Raw genomic sequence first — 26,501 nt, forward strand, 5'->3', positions numbered from 1 at the left:
ATGCACTTAAGGTGCCCATTATAGCGAACCTCCTCGGCCAGAGATCCACCAGCTAGAGAGGGAATTGTCCCCAAAAGATACACCCTCTCCATCCACCCACTTACCGGCGGCGTTCTTACTATCCAACTACTCTGTACTTGTGGTCGATTGTACACGGTACGCCGGGGCCCTTGAGACCGTGCTTACGATGAGAAATGCGATGCACCAGCTTATACTAGGAGGGATATTTTGGGCTGAACAATAACCATGGGAGGGTGATGAATGATGCTGGCTTCATCATGGTCAGACTTCCATGCTATTTGCCATCTGACCAGTAGCTAGATATCGTCTTGTGGATCCCATGGGTATTTGGTGTGTATCTGGATAATTTATTGTGTTCCTCCCCAAGTACCTTGGTTACCAACCCTGCCTGCCTTTCGCACCTTACCAATCCTGACTTCCCGTATCATTTCGAATCTGTATCATTGACATCCAAAATACTCACACTATGCGCACTGCCCGTGGTCTTGCGACTTAATGTTCCCATCCCGCTGCCACTGCCACTGCCGCTTCCCTTTGAACTCAGCGTCGTAGAACTCTCCGCTCGACTTCTCACACCTCCTTCACCTATACTCCCACCAGGACCTGGAGCGATTCGGATACTAGCAACCTCGGCCCCCTCCAACAATTCTTGGTCTCTCTTCCCAATCCCCGTATCCTTGTCATCATACTCCTCATCGTCGTCTTCGTCATCTCGATATGGTTTTTGCCCGTGCTCGCGGGCGTTCCGCTCGAACTCCCTCTGCGCATCATCCATACGTTTCCGCATTTCAGCCGCCATGCGCATCCCGTCGTTCACTATGTTATCTAGAACACCTCGAAGGCCGCGAGAGCCCGGCTCCACAATACCACCGGCGCGGCCGACGTCAGGTAGAGTCTTGTTTGAGGGTACGCCGTTGAGTAAGTTTTTGACGGGCGTGCCTAGATTCGTGAATGTGGTTAGATTTCCTGAGAGCGTATTGGTGGTTGACGCCAATGATAAAGAACTGGCGTTGGGGGGAATATCGCTCAGACGGAAAGACTGTGGGAAGAACGTCTCAAAGAACTGCTCGAGGAGTTCATCTGCGAGAATGACCATGCGGAAAGTCGGGAGGGTGATATGTAGTGGCTTGTTGGGATCGAGGGCGAGGTTGTGCGATGCAGCTCGAGAGGACGAGGATATACGGCTTTCTTGGGCGCTTGAGAGCGAGGGCGTATGCGGCGGTGTCGCCTCCGACAGGGGATCTTTCTCCGTTGGTTTGGTCGATGTGACAATTTTGTGGTGAGAGCGTGTTTCTGTAAGATCGAGTAGATCTCCTTCGTCAGTCGATCCATCGGTGGTTGGTCCCTCGAGCTTTGCGCTTGCCGTGTCCACCGCGTCATCTGGATCGGCGTATTCGAAACATCTTCTGATGAAAGCGCTGACACTACCTAGGAATTTTTCATTGGTGCTCAATTTCAGGCCTTCCTTTGAGTCTGAAGCAGAGAGAGGAGAAGCCAGTCCGTTGCCGGTATCAGAGGGAGTTATGGCACCGTCGAAACCTCGCCGAGAAAGGAATAAGAGAGATTCAGACATCCTAAGTATGCCTTCCCGATCGACTTTGCCCGTACCCTCGTCGTCAAAGAGATCGAAGAACAAGCTCATCGAGTTCATGATGTCTGTCGTGCCCTTGAATTGGGCCAGGCCTCGAACCAGTTGTTGAAGGGTCATTTCTCCCTGATGTGACACATCCCATTTACCGTATAAGCGTTGCATAAAGTCATGGTCGGCAGGTTCGGGTCCTGAACCCCATTGGGACATTGTCTTACTCCTTTTCCTCTGGCTTTGATTGGGGCTTGTAATCTCCTTGCTGGGTGACGAAGGCGAGTCTGTTACAGCCCATTTGGCCGTGTTGGCCAGGAACTCTCTAAAGGCATCGTAGTCCATAGTCTGCAGTGGCGCGGCGTTGCGAGCAGGCTCGTCGTTGTTACGGGACGAATGTTGTGTCCATAACCCTGGCCGCGCTCTCTGATCTTGCTGCTTTCTTCTCTCAGCCTCGCGAACTTTTGCACGCTCTTGTCGCTCGGCCAGGACGCCAAAGAACCTATCGTAGATAGCACTGAGATCCTCGGCGCTAAGTTTCTTACTTTCTGGTCCCAAGTTCCGGATTGATGTCCGTTTGGCAAATGTTGCAAGCCCTTCCTTGACACCGTCGATGTGTTTATCCCTCAGTTCTTCGATACTGGCATGTGTAATGCCAGCAAACTCCTTAAAGGCCGTCACCATGAGTTCCTGGAACTTGGTGATGGCCCTCAACTTTTCGTTCTCCGATTGCGGATGGGCTGACTCGTCCAGTCGTGAAAAATAATTTTTAAGTATAGAGATAAAGGAGCCGTCGTCGCTCACATCGAGCAATTCTTCACCGTTGATACGGAGAATCGCCAGACCAATCTGAAACAGAACTTTCGGACCTTCCAGGAAAAAGACATCCAGCACCCGGAAAGCAAAGACAAGAGGCATCGAGTTTATGTATAATGACAAGAACCAGGGTAACGATACAACGGACAGGTTGACGTCCGACTTGACCAGATGTTCCCAAAGGATGGGCATTGTCCGCTCGACGAGATTTTCGAAGACTCGCTGATCTAAAAGAGTGCCGTACATATCCTTGGAGTAGTAACCGGGAAGGAGCCTGTCGCACAAGGCGCCGAGAGTGAAGAATGCTTGGGACTCTGACATGTAGATGAGGAGGGCAGCCACAACTATGTTCATGGCTTGACAGTAGCCGACCTCTTCATTGGTCCAGCTGTATGCCGTGAGGACGCGTCGGAGTCGCCCAATACCCTCTTCGCTCTGAAAGCCGGGATATTCTGGTAGGCTCCGGTTCAAATCCTTCTCGATCTCGTCAATGGCCAAGGATTCCTTCCCAGTAAACTTGGCGAGGGTTTTGGCGTACAGGTTGGGATTCCTCAGCCGCATATAGAAAGAACCGGAGCAGATTTCCCATATCTCACCTCTCAACCGGTTTGGCAACCCGACACGGATAAGTTTGTGGAAAGTTGGTTGCCGCACTATGGTGGCATTTCGGCCGTTCTCGCGCATGTACTCGCCCCAGAGCCTGATTTTGCTTCGGTCTCTCAGTTTCCTGGCGTCTCCCGGGTATTTGAACAACATCCCCAGTCCAGTGTCAGGCGGATCAGGCGGCGTCGTTCCTTCCTCTTTGGCCTTCACCCGAGCGGGGTCCAGAAGGTATTCCGAGTAGCATTGAGAGATCACAAGCCGCAGATTGTCCACCTCTTTCATACCCTCTCTTAAGCCTTTCTTCAGACCATCACAGAAGCGTTCACAGGCGTTGCGACTCCCGTCAAGGGTGAGAATGAGCTTGCGGGGAGGAGGCTGTAACGCCTTGGTCTTCTCGGTCAGGGGTCTCTGGACGGCCTCGAAGGTGGTGAGGGCGAGCGAGAACTTGTCTTGATGGCTATTAAGCCTTTCGACTCTTCGGATAGAGCACAAGGGCAGCGTAAAGCCATGGCCTCCTGGACCTCCACCTTGAGTAGGTCCCGTGAAGGAGGTGGACGATGCATGGCTTGCAGTGGGCAGGAAACTAGTTCGGATCGTCGAGAAGCACAGGAAGTGTTCACTTAGGTGTAGCTCGCCCACGTATTTGTTGCCATTGTCCCTCGATTTCTCTCCGGAGGTGATAGGGCCCCCCGCCGGGGTCGAAGGAAGAGGCAGGTATAGTTCAGCGGTGATCTCGTGCAGTGGATTTTGACCGGCTGGAAGTCTGAACTGGTCTCGAAAAAGAGAGGCCTTTGAAGGGCGGTTGTCATTGGCCGGGGACAGGGAGGACTGCTCAATGAACTTCTGTACAAACGAGCTCAACATGGCGCAGACGAGGCAGACGAGGCAGCCGCAAGTTGGTTGTCAGCGGGACGTGGGTGGTGATGGGACAAGGTCACTTCCGCGTCGGGTGAGGACAGCGCATATCATGTTCTGCGCGTCATATTCTGGTGGAGAGGTGGATGTAGGCTCTCTAGATGGCCTGGAGCATCTCAATACGAACATAGCATGTCGGTAGTGTCCATCAAAAAGCATCCTCTATGGTCGTTCCTGGAAGACGCTGGGGCCAAAAGCCAGGAGCCCTCTTGGCATCCAGAGCCTCTCCGAAAGGTACGAGGTACGTGCTCAGCGAGTCCGTAGGTAACTGGGGGAAACTCAGCCTTACCGACACCCGACATTCTATCAAGGGGTCGTAACAAGTGGTGCCTAGAAGAGGTCCGAAGAAGTCTCCCATCGCCATGAAGAATATTGAGAGTCGATTTCTCTAATGTAGTTATATGCAAGATCTGCCAATCCATATCTTCCACCGTCAAATAGCCCGGTAAAAGGCCGTGATCGCCCCCGACCAAAAAGGGCGTCAGAGATCAGGGACTCGTATTCATTCAGTCATGAGCTTCCCGTCCCTCGATTGACCCTCCTGAAGTACCCAGAAAACATGCTAATCACCATTACTGCGGAATAAAGTAGGACATGGCCCTGGCCTCAACTCCCCTTTTCCAAGAAGCGCCGTACGTCTCAAGCCGGGTCCGTGGTCAACAACAATTCGACCACGAGGTGGCTCTTCTCATACTCTGGATGTTGCAAGACTAGCTTCGGCGTCCGTGGAGCTTTCCCAAAGTTTTTGAGCCCGAGTCCGTTGATTCCTCCTCCTAACATAGCTTGAGTCTGAGTTTGGGCTGCTCCTGAGCCACCGCCACCGTCGTCCAGTAGCTTGATGTCTTTCCCAGCAATCACTTGCTTCAGCCGGCCGTTCTGGGCGTCTCGTATCTCCACAAAGTCGTCGTCGACCAAAATCAAATATTGGTTGTAGAGACATGCTGATTTGGCGCGGCCCACAAACTCCATCACGACTCCTCGTGAAATGTCTCCATGTTTGTTAACATAGACGGCACATTCTTCGAAAGTGACCAAGAACTCTGCCTCTCCAAGCCTGAACATCCCCAGCGGTTTGAGGTCTTTGATCCGAGTCGCAATCGAACTGAGATGGGCTTGTGTCTCCGGCTGTTCGCTTCGCAGGTTCGGCACACTCCACGTTTGCTTTTTCTCCAATGTCAATACTTCCACCCCTCTTGCGGTCGATATAGCCAAGCTCGACTGGAACAAATTCAATCCATAGCACTCGGCCGGAATGTAAAACTCGTCATATTCTCGGAAAAATTCCGTCTGCCCACGTCGCGATGCGGATGGTAAGAATCGGGACCGAGTAGTAGTACTCTTTTGCAGGACGGGTTCGAGCACCTTAAAGGTCGACGCTATCCCATCCCGCTTTTTGTAGAAGACGAGCGTCCGTTCTTTCATCCTGCCCGTCACAAAGAAGCCAATGTCCTTGGAGCCAGACAGCTTCTGTGGCGCTTTTCGGCTCGAGGCGTCATTTTGGGTGATAGGATTGCCCGTTGGTGGACAAACAACGTCGAGATGGTAGGCAATGAGAGCTTTGTCTGAGATCAGCAAAAAAAGGTTGAACTCTTCTAGGACGGCAAGTTGGGTCACTCGTTGCATTTGAATAGCCTAGAAATGTTAGTCGCTTTGAAAGTCACCGCAGATATAGACTCACCCTGACCCATCCCCGAGAATTTTGATACTCGGAGATGTACACGCCGTAGTCGGTACCAACAGCGCACATAAGCCGACCATATGGTTGATTGAACACAGTGGCGCAGTTGACAGGAGCTCGGCAGACCGGTGCTGGTCGGCCCTGGCCTTCGAACTTCTTCTCGGCTTCTTGGATAGCCCTGTCCAACGGGGTCCCCTTAATCAAGATCCGCCTTGCGGGATACGTCAGGCCATCGTAGCTAAAAGCTGTGTCCGCCAACACTCGCAACTTGAACGGTTCGGCATTTTGTTTATACAAAGCTTCGGCATGCCTCGTTTTCGCTTGAATTATGGCCTCACACCAATCCTGCCGATTTTGGGCACTGGGGGCATAGAGGGTGTACGTTTCGGTCTTGCCAAGATGCTTGACACGGAACGGGTACATGATTTTCTCCTCTTTCGAACTGGCCGACTCCAGGGTGGTGATGGGGACCATGCTCTGGCTTGCATTGCCTGAACCTATCGAGAGATTGGTATTTGTATGTGTCAATGGGCCTGGAGTCCCGCCGCTAGCAGTAGACTGCGCTCTCGCAAGCCGATTATCAGGGGTTGCTTGGCCACGGGGTGCGACGGTGGTAGTGACTGCTCCGATTCCCTTCATCGAGGACTTCACAACAGCAGGGTCGTTGGAGCTTTCAAGGACGAGCAAATCCATCGGTATCGGGACTTTTGAGACGTCGTAATATCCCTCCCTGCGATCACGGCTGAGAGGTTTTGCCAGGACTAGATAGTGATCGAAAAGAATGGCATGTGTCTCAACCCACTGAAAGCCTTTTCCTCCAGCACGCTGCAAGTCGCCTCGGAAGATGATTTCTCTCCCTAGGTGATCAAGATTCAGTTCAACTTCCTTCTCCATAGGTGGTCGAAGCCTCAGTTTGGTTTGCATTTCGATCAACTCCATCTTCTTGGTCATCTCCGCAAACTTAGAGTCACATTCGAAAGTGGCGGCTCGAATCTCATCCAGAGCATAGGCCAAGTTAGCCTTCTCCTCGGAGTCCTTCAACATGTTCTTCTGGACAGTAGAGAGTAATAGGCTGTAGCGCTGCAGCCTGGTAATTGGAGCCTTCAGATAATTATCCCAGCCTAACCGATTTGATCGTTTATCCTCTCGGGCCTGGTCAAGGAAGTTCTTGAAGGGAATGTTTCGTTCGGCTTCTCGCCGCATGAGGTAATCCGCTCGAGGGAAGTTTGAAGCGTACTCTATATACACAGGCCTAGCTTTTCGTATCCATTCACGGAAAATGTCGCTGAAGCCAACAATCCAAGGTCCCTGCTCAGTCTGTCGGTACTTGAGCTGGCCTAGGAGATAGTCTTGGTTGACTTTCTTGACCTTGTCCACGCCACCGAACACCTCCCTGAGAAATGTCGGTAGCTTCTTAGTAGGTACGATAGGCGGTTGTGCACCAGAAAGACGATCCCGATATAAGACCCTGAGTACATCGAGCTGGCTAATATAAAGGTCTTCGCTTGTGACGATTTCGTGAAGGACATTCTGGCGTTCAATTTCTTTCTTGTCGTGTGTCTCAATATCCTCCTTCTTGAGTTTGTAGAATGTAGCCCAGTCTTCAGATTTCTTCTCAACGGGCAGGGTGTCGAGATCGAGTTTCTTGAGAGTTCTCATGCAGTGATAAGAGTAACACCGACCACGGGTATGGTACAAATGCAACTTCGAAGAATAACACCCGGTGCCTGTCAGTTGATATAGAACACCCGACATCGTCCCAGGTCCGAATTTGACCCATTCCTCTTCTCTCATGAGAGCATTTGCGTCCAACATTTGGTTGACAACTCGTTCTCCTAGAGATTCAGCCTCTGTAATGTACATTGTTGGTACTTTGTTCATAAAAAGTGCAACGATGCCTTCAACAATGTTATTTTCTTTGAGATCGACTTCTTCCTCAGCCAGCTCCCTGATCCACGCTAAGATCGAGCTAAGCGCCCAAGGTTCCGAGCATTTCTTAAATTGATCAGTCGTCAGCTTGGACGGGTTGTACCGCTTCCGCGGAATTGTTGGAAGGTCCAGTGCTACGGTAGATTGCGGGCTAGAGATGTCATACAGGTCAGACGCCGGTCTCCCCTGCTGCCGCAGAAACCTCTGACGGTCTGCATCTGTTTTCGAGCGATTAACCTGTTCAACCCTAGGAGCACTTCGTGCACTTGATAACGAGGTAGATCGAGGAACACTTGCTGGGGTCAGTAGCGTGCCGGGGTAGGCTTCTGGAACTGCTGGATACGCGCGTGTACTGGAATCGGTGTATTGAGAGAATCGGCTTTGTTGAGTATAGGTGCCAGCAGGCATCAGATGCGGTATTCGCAAACCCGGATCTGAAAGCGAAGGAGGAGGTGGAAGCGGACGCTGCTGGCTCATGCCAGGATGGAAGAAGAGGTCCGGCATTTCTTCTCGTGATGGACTCGAGCTTGCAGAAGTCCGATTGGTTTCTGCCTCAATCATGGTTGATTCATCTCCGTCTTCGTAACTCAACCGTCTGGGGTGCGGACTAGGTTCTGTCAGACCGCCTGTGCCTCCAGTGTCCACTCGAGCAACGTTATGCGCGGAAGAGAAGGGATGGAGGCTCTCTAGTGGCGGAATCGACTCGAATCCGCTTGTCTGCGACTCCCTGCCTTCCGACGAGACGCCAGAGCTGCGTACCGAACTCATTCTGGTGTTCAAGTTGATCAACTGCCCATACATCTCACTTTGCGGCATCGCCGTTGCAGCGGCTGCGTAGTTGGACACAACAGATTCGCCATAAGCCATATCAGGCGCGTACCCTCCACCTGCGAGACTTAAATCGCCGTAGCCGGCGTAATCGCTGTCGCTGCTTTGCTCTTGGGAGGAAAGTCTGGGAGCCGCTTCGTCTGCTCGTGGCTGGCTTGGAAAGAGGGTGGCCGAGCCACTACGCCGGCGCGCGTCTTCTGCTCTTTCTTGTTCATCCAGGGCTTGCAGAGCAGCGAGCCCGGCCGCAGCCTCAGCGTCACTGTCATCGGTAAACGCCCCATAATTGATATAGGCGTCCCCCGTAGAGGCGATATTCCCGTTGAGATGCGTTGGTGTCTCGTCTGGGGAAAGTTGGGGCGTGGGCGAAGGTTGTTGAAACAGGGCATCTTGTCGTTCATCTCTCGAATTGCGATGTCTGTAATCACTACCTGACCTTGTATGTCTCGAGGTCTGTCCTATCGCCTCGTTAAGATCTTGCATCAGATCATCATAGCCAGTCAAATTAGTGTTGCGTGCTCCACTAGTCCGCGGCTCTGTGGAATTAAAATAGTCATTGTCGGACTCCGGCTCTGACGGAAGACCCGGGAGAGATCTGCCTTGTGGATGTCGGTCTAGCGTATTCGTACGCTGAGGGGACCTATTGGAAGGATGTCTACTCGGCGGCGTAGGGAGGGATGGTTGAGGCGAAGCTGATTGATTGCTCATGCGGCTCGCAAATGAGGAATTGCGGTTTATATCAGGAGACGAATAGGCAGTGAGGGTTGAGGTTGGATATGTTGCCGACGAGCCCGTAGGATAAGGATATGCTTCTTCTGGTATGCTCGCCGTCCTGCCATGCGGAGGGGGCATAGGAGCTGGCGGAGAGTAAGTTGACGACACACCGTGATGTTGGACGGGGTATTGCTGGGATACATCGTGCTGGTAGGCGCCGTAGGCTTGTGGATTGGGGAAGGCAACAGTCTCGGAGCGAGGGGGGGGCGGGGGCGGTTGGGACGAAGAGTAGTTATACTGAGAGTTCGCATCGTAGGACCCGTAGCTGTTGTAGACTGAGGTGCGACGAGCGAGGTTCGGATCGCCATACGCAGCTGGAACGTACGGTTGATAGGTGCTTGTGGGATGGGCGGACTGAGGGGCGGCATAGAGTTGTGGATTGTAAGAAGCCTGCTGTTGCTGCTGCTGATGATATTGGGCGGGATTGTAGGGTGCGTGGGCGGACACGGCAGTCTGATATTGATGCTGATACCCGCCCAAAGCTACATGTTGTGTGTTTGTCCGGAATGGCATCGTGACCGATGATTGCTGGCTCGCCGCCGACATGGCCCTATTCACAGGAGGACTCGCTCCTGCTCCTGCGGGTGGTGGAGCATAGGAGTGGTGTCTCTGCGCTCCCCGCGGTTGCTCTTCTCCATCGAAGTAGTGTTCGTCATCCCCGGCATCAAAACTCGGCGAGCGCTCGAGAGGTCTTGGAGGGTACATTGATTGCGAAGCGTAGGGGACATGGCCACTATTCTGGCCGGACGAAGGGTGGTTGCTCGAAGGGTAGTAAGGCTGCCCATTTTGGTGATAGCTGGCCATGGTCAGCGCAGCTGATGGAAGACGCGATGGCGAGGCAAGAGGGCAGAGTCCACGCAGAGTCGGCTCTGGATGTCGCTGAGCATGTTCGAGGTCGCTCAGAGGCCAACAGCGCGAATCACTTAGCGGGAGGTTGTGATGCGCTGCGCCGAGTCATCTGAGGTCGCAAGCAGCCTGAGAGGAATAATGTACGGGGTATTCGGCCACGAACGAATGTGCAATGGGCTTTTTCGGAGGGATTGGACCAATGTCAGCGCGGTGCAGTGATGAGCGCTAAGATGTAAATGATAGCGAGACGAGTGGCGTATGATCCATCTGAACAATATTGAATGGATAGATGCGGGATCAAGGCTGCCAAACGGGCAAAATGTCGAGATGTGCGGTGCTGGTGTTGGTGCCGTCTGGTGTGCTGGCCGTCAGCGGGATGCGGACAATGATGAATACAGGCGAGCAGGGACTGCAGGGATCGCAGGGACTCCCAGAGACTTGAGCAGCTTCAATTAGCATCGGGGAATAAGGCTGCCGAGGAGCCCTGTGCCCACCTGTGCCCACCTGCGGCTGCCGACATTGGCACCGAATTAGGGCCTCGCCTCGGTGTGGTAGAGGCCCAGGGCTGATTGGTGCCTGATAATACCTAACACCGCATCCACCAGCCATCATAACGCCAAACTGGCCCCCATCTGCCCCCCCCCCTCTGACTCAACTGCGGTACTTTCGGACAGACTGCTCAAACCAAAGCAAACCACGCCTCAGTGCCGGCCAAAAACTGATCCTGCGACCTTTAAATTTGTTACATTGTAAATTAGACCCTCCTCAGCTCTGCGCATGCTCTCTCTCTTTCTATATCAGAGCTGCCCAGGGGTCTGCCTCCCTCCAATAGCCACTATCATTTCCCGTGGCCAGAAGAGTCCCTCTCCGTGCGATATCAAGCCAGAACCAGCCACATGCTGGCCTTACCTCACCAAGACTACAGAGAGTGAAACAAATAAGTTACTGTGTCTTGATGGCATGATCCCCAACATCCTCAGCTTCTTTCTCACTCCCGAAACCGCACATGCAGCACGCTCTCCTCATCCCGTGGAAGTCACTGTCGATGCTCTTTCGGCTTCCCTCAATCCCAGTCAAGAGTCTTTCTGTTCTCGCATGGTCTTCAATACTCCTTCGGCGACTCGTACCCCTTCGAGACCTGCTGGAAATCCGCAATAGATTGCAACCTGCATGATGGTCTCTCGAATCTCCACCTCGCTCGCACCGTTGTGAACCGCCCCTCTGACATGCACAGCTAGCTCAGTCATTCGGTTCAGAGCACAGAGCATAGCGATATTCAGCAAACTTCTAGTCTTGCGCTCTGCAACGCCATGTTAGCCTCTTCCAACATGGAAAGAATATCATTGCAATGACTCTTTCAAACATGAAACAGTCTCGTATGAAGGGGAGAGGGATTCACCAAGTCCCGGCCGGGCCCAGATCATCCCCCATCCTACCTCTGTAGCCAGATCTTGCATCGGCCGAGCGAAATCAGACGAGTTGTTTTGGAGAGACCGCTGGACGTGTTCGGAGCCAGCAACGGCGGTTCGGATCTGGAAACCCTGGTCGTAGAATGTTTTGTGGGCTTCGGCCACTCTATCTTCCTGTGCGTTCGACATTGTTACAGGTGGGCGCGTTCACGTGGATAGTTTGCGAAGTCCTTAAGAAGGTTGACAAAAGAGTGAGAACAGTTCTGCGGTACTTCGTAGAAAGAGGGAGAATGCAAGACCGAGGTCGCCCGGGTAAGCCCCACTAACTTCGCCCTGTTCAAGATGTGACTGATCAGACACAGCTTCGGTGCCTGTCCGAAACGCAGCTCGTCAGATTTGACCTCATGAGCCGCCATCGACTCACTCTAATGCGGGGCTACGACGAACGAGGCTGCATGCTGGGAAGGTGTGTTTGGGGGAGGTCCATCACCTTCCGTCGAGGTACAGTACATAAACCCAGACTATCCATTGATCCACATTGCGCTCTTCACTCAGGTACTTCTTCAGTACATTACTTGGTAGGTCCTGAGCCCCGCTGTATACCGACTGAGAACAGTCCGTGGTTTGAGATCCTACTCGGACTTGCAGAGGGGAACATTGCACCAAGACTGCCCCACCTCCTACTGATGAGGGCAGCTGGACAAGCTATTGCCCACCGTCGAGATGTTCGTGGCCTCTCCACATCCGGAGAATCCCCCATAATACTCGGCATGGGTTTTTAAGACGGCGCTGCATCTCCTGATACTGGGGACAAAAAGAAGAACAATCGCGGGGCCTGGGTGATGCTCAGCCAGATATAAGACCGAAAACTCCACAAAAAGCCCCAAGCAAAATATCGTCTACTCATTGCCTCCTGTCTTTAGCTGGAAGTATCTTCATCTCTTCTGTTCCCCCTCACTCCCAAGGCACCACTATCAAAATGGCTGCCTGCGAGAAACCATGGACAATCATCGTCGGCGCCGGTCCTTCTGGTCTGCTTCTCGGTCTGATGCTGGCAAAAAAGGGTGTCATTGTCCATATCCTGGAAGCTGCTGGAGAATTGGACGACTCTCCTCGCGCAGCGTATTATGGGCCTCCGGCGGCCTATGAGTTACGACGTGCCGGAGTCATTGATGACGTTCGAAACGAAGGCTTTGATCCAGTAAAGACATGTTGGAGAAAACTCGACGGCACCTACCTTGCTGGTTTCGACAACAGTCTTATGCATGAAGATCCAGATCGACTAGCCTGCCTGCCATTGGCCCAACTTGACCGATTACTTTACAGACACGCCATCCAGCAACCGACACTGAAAGTGTTCTTCAACCACAAAGTAGTGGATGTCGGCCAGGACGACGACAAGGCATGGGTGGATGTCGAAACTCCAGAAGGCCAGAAACGCCTCGTGGCAACGTACATCGTGGGGTGTGACGGTGCATCGAGCACAGTCAGAAGAAAGCTTTACGGGGCTAAGGATTTCCCTGGCTATACCTGGGACAAACAGATCGTGGCGACCAATGTAAGTCGATTTGTTCGTCGGCCAACCCGGTTTCTCATGCGTGTCTAGGTGGCATATCCTTTCGAAAAATTCGGATATGATGATGCCAATTTCTTCATCCACCCGGAGCACTGGCACATGGTCGCCCGCCTCACCAAGAATGCAGACGGCAGCGGCTGGTGGCGAGTGAGCTATGGAGAGATCTCTGGACTCACTCGAGAAGAACTGATTGCGCGCCAACCCATGAAATACGAGGCCATGTTGCCCGGCCACCCCAAACCTGGAGAGTATAACCTTGCGGCAATCAGCCCGTACAAGATCCATCAGCGGTTAGTAGAGAAGATGCGAGTTGGCAGGTTTATGCTCGCTGCAGATGCTGCACATAGTAAGTCTACTGAAAGCATCATGTGAATCCGACGCTGACATTTACCCTAGTCTGCAACCCTTTTGGTGGTCTCGGCCTTACGGGTGGCCTAGTGGATATCGGGGGTCTATATGACTGCATGATTGGCGTGTATGAGGGCAAGGCGGATGAAAGTATATTCGACAAATACTCCGAGATGCGTCGGCAGAGATACCAGACAGTCACGGATCCCATTTCCACGGACAACATCAAGCGGCTGTTTGACCAGGACCCGGATAAGGCTCTCGAGAATGACTCATTCTTGAAGATGCTGAAGGACATGGAGGACGATGTGGAGGCCCAGCGAGAGTTCATGCGGTCACCGATGGCGCTTCGGTACGACTTTACTCAACATTACAAGACCAGCGACGCCACGAACGGGACTCGGGAAAGCGGCGTGAAGAACAGCGCCGTCACCTCGCATGTGGAGCAGATTGCGGTAGGGGGAACGAATTGAGGCAAAAGGACACCAACAAGAGTTGAAGAAAGGGCATTTGTGGCAGCCCTGAGCCTTGAGCCTCGTGTCAAGTCGCGGCTCATCTGGATCCCTGTGAGGATTGGAATGGCTTTATCTTGTCTGTGCGACGTGGGGGGTACTGCTTCAGCCATGCCTGGCCAGGCTTTGAAGCAGAAGACCTTCCGTAAAGCCATATACTATTACCTTAGTCGTCAGGTAGAAATATATGAAAGATGCTGCTCAAAATGACCACCGGTCTCAAAGCAAGCGAGACGGTGCCACGGGTTCGCCAACACTGCTGGCAAGTTGGCTCGTCTGTGAGGCGGGCCCATCGGCAAGCGTGGCAAACGCAGCAAACAACACTTGGCGGCCCATAGCGTCATTTATATACGTCATTTGAATTGCCGAGCCCGCATTGGTTGCAGACCGCAGTCCGCGCAGTCTTTCTCTCCCATGCGACCTTCGCCATAAAGGTCCAGGCTGCACTCACGACCTCGCTGCTAGAGGCCATTTTGGTCGATGTTCTTGTTTGTCGATAGAATCCTGCTGCAAGCAAGCTCTCTTGTCTTTGCTCGACTGTCCGATTAGTTCACACCTTGCTCCTTTCCTGATCAAACCTATTGCTTTCGCACCCCTCCCTCCCCCACGCCACTCTCCTGCTATCCTGATGAATACTTGATCTACAACCATGAAGCCCTCGGACCATGGGCCTCTGCTTCGTCGCAAGTCTTCGACTCCTCACTACCAGACATTTGGCGGAATATCACCTCCCAAATCTCGAGGGCGACCGTTATCCGATTCTTCCAACTCCTCCAGCCACGACCTGCACAATGGAGAAGAGGGCCATCACCACAGTTCACCGCTGCCAAAAAAACAGATGGCCATCTTGGCCATCATAGCATTGTGCGAACAGACAGCACTCAATTCTATCAGTCCCTACCTGCCTGCAATGGCCTCGACGTTTCCCGAAGTGAACCAAGGTCAAGTGGGCATGTATGTGGGGTTAATAGCTTCTGCCTTTGCGCTTGCGCAGCTCACCACAAACTTCTTCTGGGGATGGCTGTCAGACCATATTGGAAGAAAGCCGGTAATATTAATGGGCACACTATTTACTGCGGCCTGCTTCGTTGCGTTTGGGTTCGTGAAGACACTACCGCAAGCCATTGTGGTCCAAGCGTTGATGGGGCTGTTGAATGGGAATCAAGGTGTTGTCTCTACCTGCCTCGGTGAGATCACCGACCGAAGCAATCAATCACGGGCTTTCACCTATCTACCTGTCATTTACGGCCTTGGAGGCATCACAGGTCCTGTCATCGGCGGTGTGTTGGTGTTTCCGAGGAGCCCTTTCGACAGATCAAAGCCGAATCCATACCCTTACCTTCTACCGAACCTCCTATCTGCTGCAATACTCTCGGTGGACTTCATTTTGACATCAGTGTTGCTCGAGGAAAGCTTAGAGGAAGCACAATATCTCCAACCTTTGGGCTCAAGGGTACGGAATCTTTTTGCATGGATTTGGCAATTTACCTCTTCCAGCGGACCTCATTACTTGCGACGAAAGGGCAAGAGTCACCAAAGTCCAACCCATGAGAATGGGCTTGCCGAGGTGTCGGACGATGAAGATACGGATGGTGGCGCAGACCCTTCAAGTTTCTTCACCGCTACAGACGAATTGAAGAAGAAAGACGTGCTCAACCGCGACACCGTCCTCCTTCTTCTGACATACCTTATTTTTCAATTATCCAATATCTCCTTTAATTCTCTCTATCCCATTTTCGCTCAAGCTGCACCACCTACCGGCCGGAACCTAGACCCGGAAGAGATCGGCCTATCGCTGGGGTTTGCCGGAGTGGTCACCATTCTTTTCCAGATCGGCATTTTCGGAAGGTTGCGGGATATGGTGGGTAATAGATGGGCATACAGAGCTGGATTGGCTGGGTTTGTGATTGCCTACATCTTGATGCCTTGGGTAGGATACAAGGGAAGTGATGACTGGAACGGGGGTACGCACGGCGCGGCATGGCTGTGGCTAGAGATTTGTGTTGTTCTTCTTATCAAAACCGTCGCAGCAGTAGGCGGTCTGACTAGTGCTCTCCTGTTGGTGAGTAATCTAGCAATGCGGAAGCAGATTATTCCACTGACAATGTCCACAGATCACGAACTCGGCTCCTAATCACTCTGTTCTGGGAACCCTCAATGGCCTTGCCCAGACGTTGTCAGCTGCAGGCCGAGCAGTGGGCCCGTTTGTCTCAGGGGGTCTCTTCTCACTCGCAACTCGAGTTCGTCCCAAGGGAGAAGCCCTTGCGTTCGGCATCTTTGGCGGTGTCGCGTTCATTGGTTTCTTGTTAAGCTTTGGTATTCGATCGCCTAATTTGGAGGCTGAAGGATGGTCCTCAAGGAATGAGGAATCTGATGATGATGATGTTGGTTCTGACAAGTCCGACGAAGAAGAAGAAGAAGAAGAAGAAGAAGATGATGATGATGATGATGATGATGATGATGATGATTGAAGATCTCGGACGCCGAGAGTCAGGTTGATGGGGGGGGGAAATATTCGACATTGGAGTTTATGGCAGTATTCAACCCAGCGATGGCGTTTAATGAAGGCATGAAAAACGAGCAATGGGAAAGCAGCCACTCTGCCGTCGGTCGTTTTCTAGAGGTATAGATATATGGTCTACAATATCAAGAGGAGGAATAACCGTACTCCGGCTGGTTTGGGAGGGGTTTAAAATTACCAGAGCGGCAAGGCTGGAGGTCAATCGGTGGTTGGCTTTAGATTCCACTTTCTCAGACACTATTAACATGTATACAGTATTCGTCCTCCTTGTGCTATTACAATAGAGTCGCGTCATATTTTGTATAGATGTTCGGGTCGTTTGGCTAAATCATAATGACTTTTTTGTTTTTCCTCCTGTCCCTCGCAAAGATGTCCACCTTCAGAGGGGGCCGCGCGACGGTAAACATCACACACCGCCGAATGCAGCTCGTTCACGAAGCCATGATGATGTAGCCGATATGTTGATCCCTGCTGGTGCACCAGAAAATGGGCGAACCGGACTCACACGACCAAGGGCACCACTAACAAAGAGATGGTGACGGCAGGACTGTAATTACCTAGTAAGATGAAAAGTAAGATGGAGGGACAGTCATTTTGGAGTCTTCACCACCCAACATTGAATTATATGACTTCGTGTCAGTCATCAATCCTCCATCAACAGAACTTGATTTTCTTTTTCTCCCGTGCCCCGAAGTCGAACGCAGTCTGACACTTGCGGCCATGATGCTCTCTGTACCTTCAGCCCGTCGCTACCTTGGCCCAGCACTGACCGTGCTCGTCCTCCTCATCTTCATCCGCCTGATCTCGCAGCACGGGTTTGTACGCTCGTCGCAGAGGGCGCTCCTCCAGGGCGTCCTACAGAGCTTCGCAGCCAGAACCCGCCAGGTCGTCGTCGTCAATGCGAACAGCAGCACTCATCGTCACCTCCTCGCAGCCAGCTCAATGGGCATTGACGAGCATCCGCGGGACAGCATGGTGCCTCTGGCGAACCCGTTGATTGTACAGTTTACGCACTGCCCTATCCAGCCGAATCCGCACACATCACACATCCGTCTGCTGAATGTCCTGTACAACATCAGTCTCAACTCCCCAGGGCCTCTGCTGTTAGGGCGCCACCAGGAGCAGGAGCGAACTCAGGTCCGCGACGATGGCGCCCAAGGAACGGAAAACACGCGCTTCTTCAACCCGGCCATCATTCCCCTCCCATACTGGTCCGGCCTCGCGAAATACGTGCTCGTCTCTCGCCTCGTGACGACTGGGTTCCACCAGGAATCTCACATCTGTTTGGCCGACGTCTGTCATCCTCCTCACACTGCACGCTCATCATCCTCCTCAACTTCTTTCCCGTTGGAGCGCGGAGACAATGCAACTCATCCTCATGATGATGCCGACCTTGATCCCGGCCTGTTCCTTGAAAAGCGGCTGCCTCGATCTCGCCAAGCTCTGCCTCCAGATACCACCAGCCCCTGCTCTCCGTCCGACCTCTCCGACACCCGACTCGGGAGCCGCGGGGGACTTCGCTGCGTCTCGACCCCTGTGAAGATCAACATGCCCCCAACCCCGGCAGAGAACTGCACCGGCTCATGGCTCGCGTTCCCCGACATCCCGGGCTTCCACGACCCGAGGGTCTTTTGGAGCGGCAAAGGGGAACCCCTGATCCTGGTAAACAGTGCCAGTCGCTACGGCTGCGTCGGCCTTTGGGTCATCGATCTGAGGAAGGTCTACCCGGAACTCGAACGGGTCTTGAATCGTGAGCACCGCCACAAGACAAGGGGAATTAGGATGGAAGCTAGAGGACCGAAGCTGGAAACGAGGGACGACGCCGAGACCAGGACGGAGATGGAAATGGAGATGAGAGGTGACCAAGCCCGCACAGACACGCACGGAGGGCTAGGCTTGAAGCCCCTGATGAGTTATCCGCATCTCACCGAGATCACGAGGAATCCGAGAGAAAGTCGGGCGCGTGTCGAGAAGAACTGGATGCTCTGGTTCCCTACTGCCGACGAGGCCTATGTCCAGTATGACCTGCTCAGCCAGGATGAAGGCGAGGCCGAGGATGAAAAAGGATTCGAACAAGAGGGGGTCGAGATGCCCGTTCGACTCGGACTGAATGCTACCACCACCGCCGCTGCCGCCGCCCTCCCCCGTCCAAGCAATAATGCAACAAACCTCACATCTTCTTCCTCTTCAACACACCGCGCAAACCCCCGCAGATGGAGGAATGAGGAGGCAGGACAGACCAAGAAGGGAGGGCGAGGGCGGACGTTCGCCAAACTCACAGGAAATGGCTTCACCACGCTGAACCTCACATCGGCCCTCGAACAGCCCTGCTTCTCCCACAGCGAGGGACACTTCACAGACTCGGTCGGTAACATGGGCCACTGGCATCAAGGCTCCAACTCGCTACGACTGATTCTGTGCACGAGAGCGCAGGCGAGAAGCGATTCAGTTTGCAGGGATAATGACGACGACAACATCCCCGCCGCCGCCAATAGTGGCACCGCCGTGACGACCGGCCGCTCCGTCCACTTTGCGATCATGCACCGGAAGTTCAGCAACGAGTTGGATTTGCCGTTGCGGTACGAAAGGTACGCGGTCGTGTGGGAGGGAAGGGAGCCTTTCCAGATACTGGGGGTGAGTCGATTTCCGTTGTTGATGAGGAACGAGAGGGCGGGGCCTTGGACAGAGGAGGAAAATTGGCCTTCTTCAAAAAAGAGAGGATGGAATTCTACTGCCAAGGGGGAATATTTACATAAAAAGAGGCAGGGACGAAGAATCGCCAGAACAAGGGACGACAGAGAAGACCGGTACGAAAACGACGAGGTTGAACAAACGACACACGACAACTTCGTCAAAAGCGATGCATACTTTACCTACACGCCGAGTCTAGCGTGGGCATGGAGGCCCCATTCTGCTGCGGCAGACCAAGAAGAGGAGGACGATGATGTTGAATACATGTCGCAGTTGGGGACAGGCTATCTGGGTGACGACGTGCTGGTGGGGATCGGACTAGAGGATGTGAACCAGGCTTTTGCAAGGGTCAAGGTCGACGATCTCTTGCAATGTTTGAGGTTGTGCCCTGGTGTCAAATTTGCTGATGAGCCAAGTTAGTTAGATTGCTTTGGAAGGAGAGTGTGTGACCGTATAGGTCGTCGTTCGATGTCTCGGATTCAAAGACTTGACCATTTGAGAATGTAACAACCGACTGAACGAGATGATTTTTTTAAAACCCTCAGATAAGCTCTCTCATGTTTGCTCTGATAGCCAGAAGTACAGGTGATCGTCTTGAAACACGAACGCACACTCCCTTCGGCTGTCTCAACTTTGGCTTATTGGACTTTAGTCTTCATCGGGTCTTCATCCTCATTCATCATCCAACCTCACTCTTCCTCTCATATGGGCATGTGTTTTTGGACCTCAAGTATCATTTGAATTGCAGTCGCACCCGCGGTCGAAGGCGGGTTGAAGAATCTTGGGAATCGAGTCCGTAACCATGACCACAACAACCCGCATTGCTGCACAAAGGGAGGCTCGGATTGAAAACTATTTTGACACTGGTCCTCATAAGCCAGTGGGCAAAGCGAACGGGCTGGCTGCTGCGTCGGGCCAAAGAACAGAAAAACTTCCCTTGCTAGACCGGCCACAGACGCTTTGCACCGTGTGAAAAGAAAACAAGTTTGACCGACTTGTTCGCCTCGGACTGTGCACGGTTGTCTTCATCGCCTCGGTTGTTGTGCGTGGATACGAATCCATCCCGCGTCCTTCTGCCTATACTTTTCACATGAACCACCATCCCCGCGGCAGCCGAATTGCCATTTCTTGACAAAAGGGGCGAGGGAGAGGTTTGACGCTGCATAGAAGGAGGGCTTCTAAGTCGCGCGTAAAGAACAAGAGAAAGGCGTGGCTTGGGAGAACGAGGGGTGAAGCTGTATCTTTATCGAACAAGCGACAAGATAGGTCTTTGAAGGGCGGGAGTCTCTTCGATCTCTGTTCTTGAAGCGTCACTGGGCATAGAGGAAACACACACCGCAGGCAGGCTCGGGAGCTGGCAGTGTTTGAGGCTGCAGGAACCCAGTTTGGCCACGCGTGTGACCCCCGAGCCCTCGACGTGGTTTTAGCTTGGTAGTGAAGAGTTTTGTTTCGGCATCGAGATTCTGCCTGCAGATAGTCAGATTTGCAAGGCTTCGACGCTACTGAGATGATGATATGAGGATATGGGGGGTTTGGGTACTGACCTTGGGACCTAGAGGAAGGAGAAAAGAAGTCTCTATGAGTTCAGCCGCCGTGGGGGAAAAGCGCGTTCCGGCCCCGGTTAGAGTTCGACTCTCGGCATGCTACCGAGTATGGAGTAGTGAGTATGCATCGTACCATCTCTACAGATCACATAGTATGAACTTAGCTGAAGCCCCTTTCTGTTTCCCATCTTCTCTCCGTTTCACCCAACGGTAGATCTCTCTGACAATGTTCGCTCTGGAATTGGATGGTCGTCAGAAAGGGTGCGTATATGACCAGAGCCCATGTTCCAACGTGCCACCTCATGCCGCTCATCCGGTGCCGTTCTCTACCGATGCGCTTCTTGTTCCTTTCAATCGCCCAGCGACAGCACGATATGCCGATAGAATGAAAGACTCAATGGTCAATCGCGGCACTTGCCCCTGCGAGGAGTTTATGAAGCCGGACGAGATCGAGGCAAGGTAGTCGGCGTGGTGTCCAAGGGGCCTTGGTGTCGTCTACCCGGACAGAGAGAGAACCTGACAACCGTTTCTCTGCCACTATTTCCTGCTGTGTACTTCGAAAGTCCATCCGAGGACGACTAGCTACCAAGCTACATCCGAGTACCGGAACAAGGCTGAGTGAGGCTGACGGAGAGCGCTGGCATTATGTAAGCCTTGTCGGTGCAAAAGCCCCCATTGACCCCATTAAGATATCGCCATGCATTCGCCCTCCGACGCTCCCTTTTCTTAGCTGCCTCATTCGAAATGATCCTCCCCCTTCCACTGCTTCTGGATGTTGAGATGACTTGACTTGACTCGTGTTTCCTCACATCATCTCGAAACTCTCCTCCATTCTTTGCATCTTATTCCTCAGCTGGTCTTCTCTGGCTCCCGTGCTCGGATGACGTAGAGAATCATGGAGGAAGCGGTCACCTACACCGCCAGCGATACGTCCAACCCACCAGATCTTCGATTCTTACACTTCAACGACGGTTGGTCCATACCTTTATTAGCAAACATTGCACTTTTTCTTGGAACGGCCCTCCGATAGTAACACTCTGAACGTCTAGTCTATCATCTCGATGCCTCTTCGAGGGAGCCAGTAGGCGGTATTACCCGCTTTCAGACTGTCTGCAACTACTACCGCAACGGCGATCGCTTCTCAGGCCAGCCAAACCTGATCCCGCTATTTTCTGGAGATGCCTTCAATCCCAGCTTGGAGAGCAGTGTCACAAAAGGTACCGAGTGGAGTACAAGCACTCAAAATTGTCACGTGAGCGATCTCGCTGACAATAAAAGGGCGTCATATGGTGCCCATATTAAATATGATAGGAACACAAGTCGCTTGTGTTGGTGTGCGTTACGGGCCAATGCGATAGTGAACTCCAATCACCCAACTAACCTCAATCCTAGAACCACGATCTCGACTTCGGCGTCAAACAGTTTCGGAGCCTTGCGCGGCAATGTACCTTTCCTTGGTTGTTGGCCAATGTCTTAGGTTGGCATGACTTACTGTATATGTGGTGTACTCGTATGCTGAGGGTCGCTTACAGATCCACAACACGGCCCGGACGTTCCTCTCGGCAAAGCATTGAGGACCATCATGCTAACTTCTTCCAATGGCATCAAGATCGGAGTTATTGGTCTCGCTGAGCGGGAGTGGCTGGATACTATTAATTCGCTGCCTCCCAACTTGATTTACAAGTCAGCGTCAGAAACAGCTAAGGAACTAGTCCCAAAGTTGCGGGAACAAGGCGCAGAGATGATCATTGCGCTAACCCACCAGCGAGAGCCGAATGACAACAAACTTGCCGAAAAGACGCCAGAAGGCCTGATAGATCTAATTCTCGGAGGACACGACCATTATTACCAGCACTCGCTGATCAACGGAACTCACGTCTTGCGGTCAGGAAGTGACTTCAAGCAACTTAGCTATATCGAAGCACGACGGCGGCCTGGCGTCGACCAAAAATGGGACTTTCATATTGTGCGACGAGACATCGTGTCGGATATTGCCCCAGATGAGAAGATGACGGAAATAGTTGACGGGCTGACAGCGTCCCTGAGAGACAAACTGGAAAAGCCATTGGGATATACTGCTGCTCCCTTGGATGCAAGATTCACCACAGTGCGACTTAAGGAGTCCAACATTGGCAACTTTGTTTGCGACTTAATGCGGGCTCACTATAATGGCGATTGCTGCCTCATGGCGTCTGGGACTATCCGTGGGGACCAAATATATCCTCCAGGAGTACTGAGGCTCAAAGACATCATGAATTGGTAAGCTCTTGAAACGACGGGTATTGGTTCTGGTGATGTTGAAATGGTTCCTGATCTTCTCTCCAGTTTTCCATTTGAGGACCCGACTATCGTCATACGAGTCACAGGGGCTGCTCTGCTTGCAGCTCTCGAAAATTCCGTGTGTGCCTACCCTGCTCTCGAAGGCCGCTTCCCTCAAGTCTCAAATATTACTTTTGAATTTGATCCGTCCCTACCACCACACCATCGAATAAAGTGGACCAAGGTTGGTGGTGAGCCATTGGATCTGGAAAGAAAATACGTCCTTGTTACACGAGGATACATGGGTCGAGGCAAGGACGGTTTTGACTCTCTGTTGGTGAAATCTGAAGGCGGCGAAGCCGAAGAAATTGTCTCCGAAGAGAACGGCATCTTGATAAGCATGATGCTTCGGCAATATTTCATGTCTTTGAAGATCCTCGGCAAGTGGAAGCATTGGGGCAAAAGCTTGACTCGGCATTGGAACGCCATCCACGAGGACTTGCACGAAACACACCCGGTAGTGGAGCCGAATCTCAACGGCATGGATGAAAATCAGTTGAAACGATTACGCAGTAAGACAGGAACGACAACTCCCCTGGATGACTCGGAAGATGAGAGCGATCACCGAGTGCAAAATCTTTCGGATATGTTGAGCGAGCGTGAGTCCCTGTTGGCCAGGAAAGTGACGCGAAAATGGCGTCGTCTAGCAGGAGTGCGGCACGAGGCGGAATGCGTCGATCCTATGGACCACGGCGAGTTCCAAGTCGATTGGACCAGGGTAAGTGCAGCATATGAGCTGCGTCGGCTCATTCATGAATGCCTCGGGATCTTGACACTGACCTTGTCCTTCAGGCTATTGCACCCAGACTGGAGGGTCGTATCAGAATGACCAAGGGCGCGAAGCCGGCGGAGGTCAAGTCATAGCCGACGTTTGACAAAACAAGGCTGCCACTTGAAGCGGCATAACTCAGTATGAGCCGAGAGGGATCAGGGACGGCTCAATGGCTTTCTCTGCCGCGTTTGATCAGCGGCGAATAGAAAGGCAGCGGTGGCGGTCGGTGGTGTGAAGCAAGCACGAGGACAACTCGCCATCTACCTTGAATACCACCGGAAAATGTAGAGCACTGCCACAGTTGTCAGTGCCTTGCATCCTTCGGCAGCCACATCCGGCACAGGCATTGTCTGCCTTGCTATGGAGGATACCGTAGCCAATAGACAATATCTCAAGAGGCGGCGCGCTGTCAACCCCACCTTGGCCCCTGTGCGACTACTTCCCTCCCAGCCTTATTCTCGCCATGCTCCTCTCTTCGCTCAGCTCGCTGTAGTTCCCACTGCTTTGTCCTCTTGAGTTCTATCGAAAGTGTCTTTTCGTACTATAGCCCAGCTCTTTCCTTCCAATGTTTTTATTTGGTGTCTCACTGTCAGACGTTTTTCAACGGGGGTGCGGGTAGCAAAAAGAACGTATGAGGCGATCCGAGCAGAGGGAGGCTCGAAGGAACGGTTTCGTGAAGCCCCAGCAGTCTGTGACCATTACAGTCGAGCACTTCAGAGCTTTGAAGATTTTGTGCTGGCTACACCCGACGATGCATCACCCCACAAAGCGAGCATCCATAAGCGTGTGAAGAAACCTCCAGGGAAGACGAGTGCTCCGCAAGAAGAGAGGGAACCGATTATCTTCCTCGATCGATGATCAACGAACGAAACGCAGATTGCAATCGCTGGTCCAAGAGATTTCTTGGGCTTTTGAAGGTGAACAAGTGTTCGGGGAGTCTGTCACACGCTCCATGGGTTCTATGAATGCACTGTTGCTCGATGCACTCCCGTGAGGCGCCCACGTCGAATGGGGAACCAGTTTACTGATCAACGCCCGCCTCAGTCTCGCATTTGAACGCAATCGTGCGGAGTCTGCACAGCTGAACGAGTCACTCTCACACAAGCTGGAAGCAATCTGTACCAGCGTGCGGGAGACAACCACGGAATGTATCAGAGCTCGCGGGGAATCTCGGGACTCCATTTCCTCAGCGGAGCATCGCCTCCTTTCCACTCTTGAAGCAACGCAAAACATGGAAACTGCACCGCCTGATGTCCTAAGACCTTCCTTGAATGGCCCCTCGTTTGAAGTCGTGGCAGACATGGCAAACGAGTAAGAAACAGCAATACCAAATCCCAAGCTCAGACTCAAATCGGTCAAGTCTCTCCTGTTGCCAGTCACCTCTGCTCGACACGCACATTCGAACTTACGGGGCCGTTCCTTTATCTAAAGAATCCCCACAAACAGTCAGCAACAGAATCTTGGCCATGCCTCTTCCGGTTGCTGCCCCAGTGCTGCTTATGGTGTTTCATTTCTTAGATACCCGACGGCGGATGGAGAACATCCTCCGCAGCCTCGTTATGTTGGCCAGAGGTGATCCCCTGACAGTAGCACTTCTCAGCTGGGCCTTGGCATTGATGTGGCATCTGGCCCTGCGGCTCCCATGTCGTCTTTCCCTGCTTGGAGGAGACTGTGCTACCTTGGAGGATCCATGAGGGAATTTCCTAAAGATCCCGTTTATGACTGTGCAATGCCGAACGACCTGCTTGGGCTACATCAGATGTCTGTTCCGCGATCACCCCTGCTTTGGTTTTATCTACAGAATGAATGATATCACCTCAGTCTGGGACAGCAGTCGTGGCATGCTTGTGACCATTCAAACATGGGGTGTTCTTGTCAGACCAAACATTACGATTGCAATGTCGATTTTAGTGGAAGTGCGTGAGATCAGATTTGTGATTTGTTCCCCGAAACTACATTGTCATGGAAACGACCTCTTTTGGCTGGTCGCAGACTAGTCTTCCCCATTGTGATACTGACTTCAGCAGTACGTTCTGTACCCAATGGTACACGTTGTGTCCAGACAAGTACAAGTCGCCGGATCTTTCGGTCAGACGCGAGAAAGCGACAGAGTCAGGCTCCCGGTCGAGCCCGCCATCCAAATTATGCTCTGGCGATCCGTTTCTTCCGCTCAAGGACATAAATGCATCTCGCGTGCATTTTGTTCGGGCAAGTCACTTGCGCAGACCCAGATTTCCGGCACTGGCAACCGCGGGATTTGTTTGCATTATGTACGAAATATGATCACCCACGATGGAGAAATTGTGTCAGAGGATACCTTCGAACGTCTTGGAACCGCCGAGCTCGCCGCCAGAAATGTCATGTAGCCCAAGCTGCAAGTGGGTCTCTTTGGTTGTTAGGAAGAAGGCGTCGGACGAAGCAATAGGAAGCTGTCAAGGCGGGGGGAAAAGGTTCATTCCCAGGTCCAATCACGCTGGAAGTTTCTGCTCTGAATCCGTGGGACTGAGTCAAGTTTCTTTTCTACTAGGGAAGTAGCCTGTATCTGGCAGTTTGTTTCGGTAGAAAGATTCTGCACTGGCAGCTGAGCCGAAAAGGTAAGTGACCGAAAGGGGCAATAAATAACGAGACGAGCCGCGGAGAGCGCAAAGAGCGATGCTAATACGAGACCCGTGAGTGGCTGGCTGGCAGCGGGAACGCTGACCCCATACAAGCCCACAAGCCCCATATGATTGCTATTTCCATCCTTAGCTGCGACCGAGCAAATATTACTTACTCTCACACTTGTCCTCTACCCTTGGCTCCCCGTTCTTCTCCCACACC

General features: G+C 52.6%; 7 protein-coding genes across 7 annotated transcripts; 4 read left to right on the top strand and 3 right to left on the bottom strand.

The window, feature by feature from the left end:
* Nucleotides 1–445: 445 nt before the first annotated feature.
* Nucleotides 446–3,883, bottom strand: Z519_02664 (uncharacterized protein; the record flags this gene model as incomplete). Its single annotated transcript, XM_016760420.1, has 1 exon — nt 446–3,883. One exon carries the CDS (start codon nt 3,881–3,883, stop codon nt 446–448), a length of 3,438 nt encoding a protein of 1,145 aa, XP_016623941.1.
* A 690-nt stretch (nt 3,884–4,573) lies between these two features.
* Nucleotides 4,574–9,944, bottom strand: Z519_02665 (uncharacterized protein; the record flags this gene model as incomplete). Its single annotated transcript, XM_016760421.1, has 2 exons — nt 4,574–5,566; nt 5,613–9,944. The coding sequence occupies 2 exons, from the start codon at nt 9,942–9,944 to the stop codon at nt 4,574–4,576; spliced, it is 5,325 nt and encodes a 1,774-aa protein (XP_016623942.1).
* Nucleotides 9,945–11,062: 1,118 nt separating this feature from the next.
* On the bottom strand, nt 11,063–11,587 carry Z519_02666 (uncharacterized protein; the record flags this gene model as incomplete). Its single annotated transcript, XM_016760422.1, has 2 exons — nt 11,063–11,289; nt 11,389–11,587. 2 exons carry the CDS (start codon nt 11,585–11,587, stop codon nt 11,063–11,065), a joined length of 426 nt encoding a protein of 141 aa, XP_016623943.1.
* Nucleotides 11,588–12,377: 790 nt separating this feature from the next.
* On the top strand, nt 12,378–13,795 carry Z519_02667 (uncharacterized protein; the record flags this gene model as incomplete). Its single annotated transcript, XM_016760423.1, has 3 exons — nt 12,378–12,956; nt 13,005–13,320; nt 13,371–13,795. 3 exons carry the CDS (start codon nt 12,378–12,380, stop codon nt 13,793–13,795), a joined length of 1,320 nt encoding a protein of 439 aa, XP_016623944.1.
* Nucleotides 13,796–14,483: 688 nt separating this feature from the next.
* Z519_02668 (uncharacterized protein) lies at nt 14,484–16,305 on the top strand (the record flags this gene model as incomplete). Its single annotated transcript, XM_016760424.1, has 2 exons — nt 14,484–15,896; nt 15,949–16,305. 2 exons carry the CDS (start codon nt 14,484–14,486, stop codon nt 16,303–16,305), a joined length of 1,770 nt encoding a protein of 589 aa, XP_016623945.1.
* A 770-nt stretch (nt 16,306–17,075) lies between these two features.
* On the top strand, nt 17,076–19,466 carry Z519_02669 (uncharacterized protein; the record flags this gene model as incomplete). Its single annotated transcript, XM_016760425.1, has 1 exon — nt 17,076–19,466. One exon carries the CDS (start codon nt 17,076–17,078, stop codon nt 19,464–19,466), a length of 2,391 nt encoding a protein of 796 aa, XP_016623946.1.
* Nucleotides 19,467–21,485: 2,019 nt separating this feature from the next.
* On the top strand, nt 21,486–23,773 carry Z519_02670 (uncharacterized protein; the record flags this gene model as incomplete). Its single annotated transcript, XM_016760426.1, has 7 exons — nt 21,486–21,561; nt 21,640–21,807; nt 21,869–21,924; nt 21,983–22,067; nt 22,123–22,849; nt 22,916–23,627; nt 23,702–23,773. The coding sequence occupies 7 exons, from the start codon at nt 21,486–21,488 to the stop codon at nt 23,771–23,773; spliced, it is 1,896 nt and encodes a 631-aa protein (XP_016623947.1).
* Between the last annotated feature and the right edge of the window lie 2,728 nt (nt 23,774–26,501).

Source organism: Cladophialophora bantiana, assembly GCF_000835475.1.
Source record: "Cladophialophora bantiana CBS 173.52 unplaced genomic scaffold supercont1.3, whole genome shotgun sequence".
Classification (NCBI taxonomy): Eukaryota; Fungi; Ascomycota; class Eurotiomycetes; order Chaetothyriales; family Herpotrichiellaceae; genus Cladophialophora; species Cladophialophora bantiana.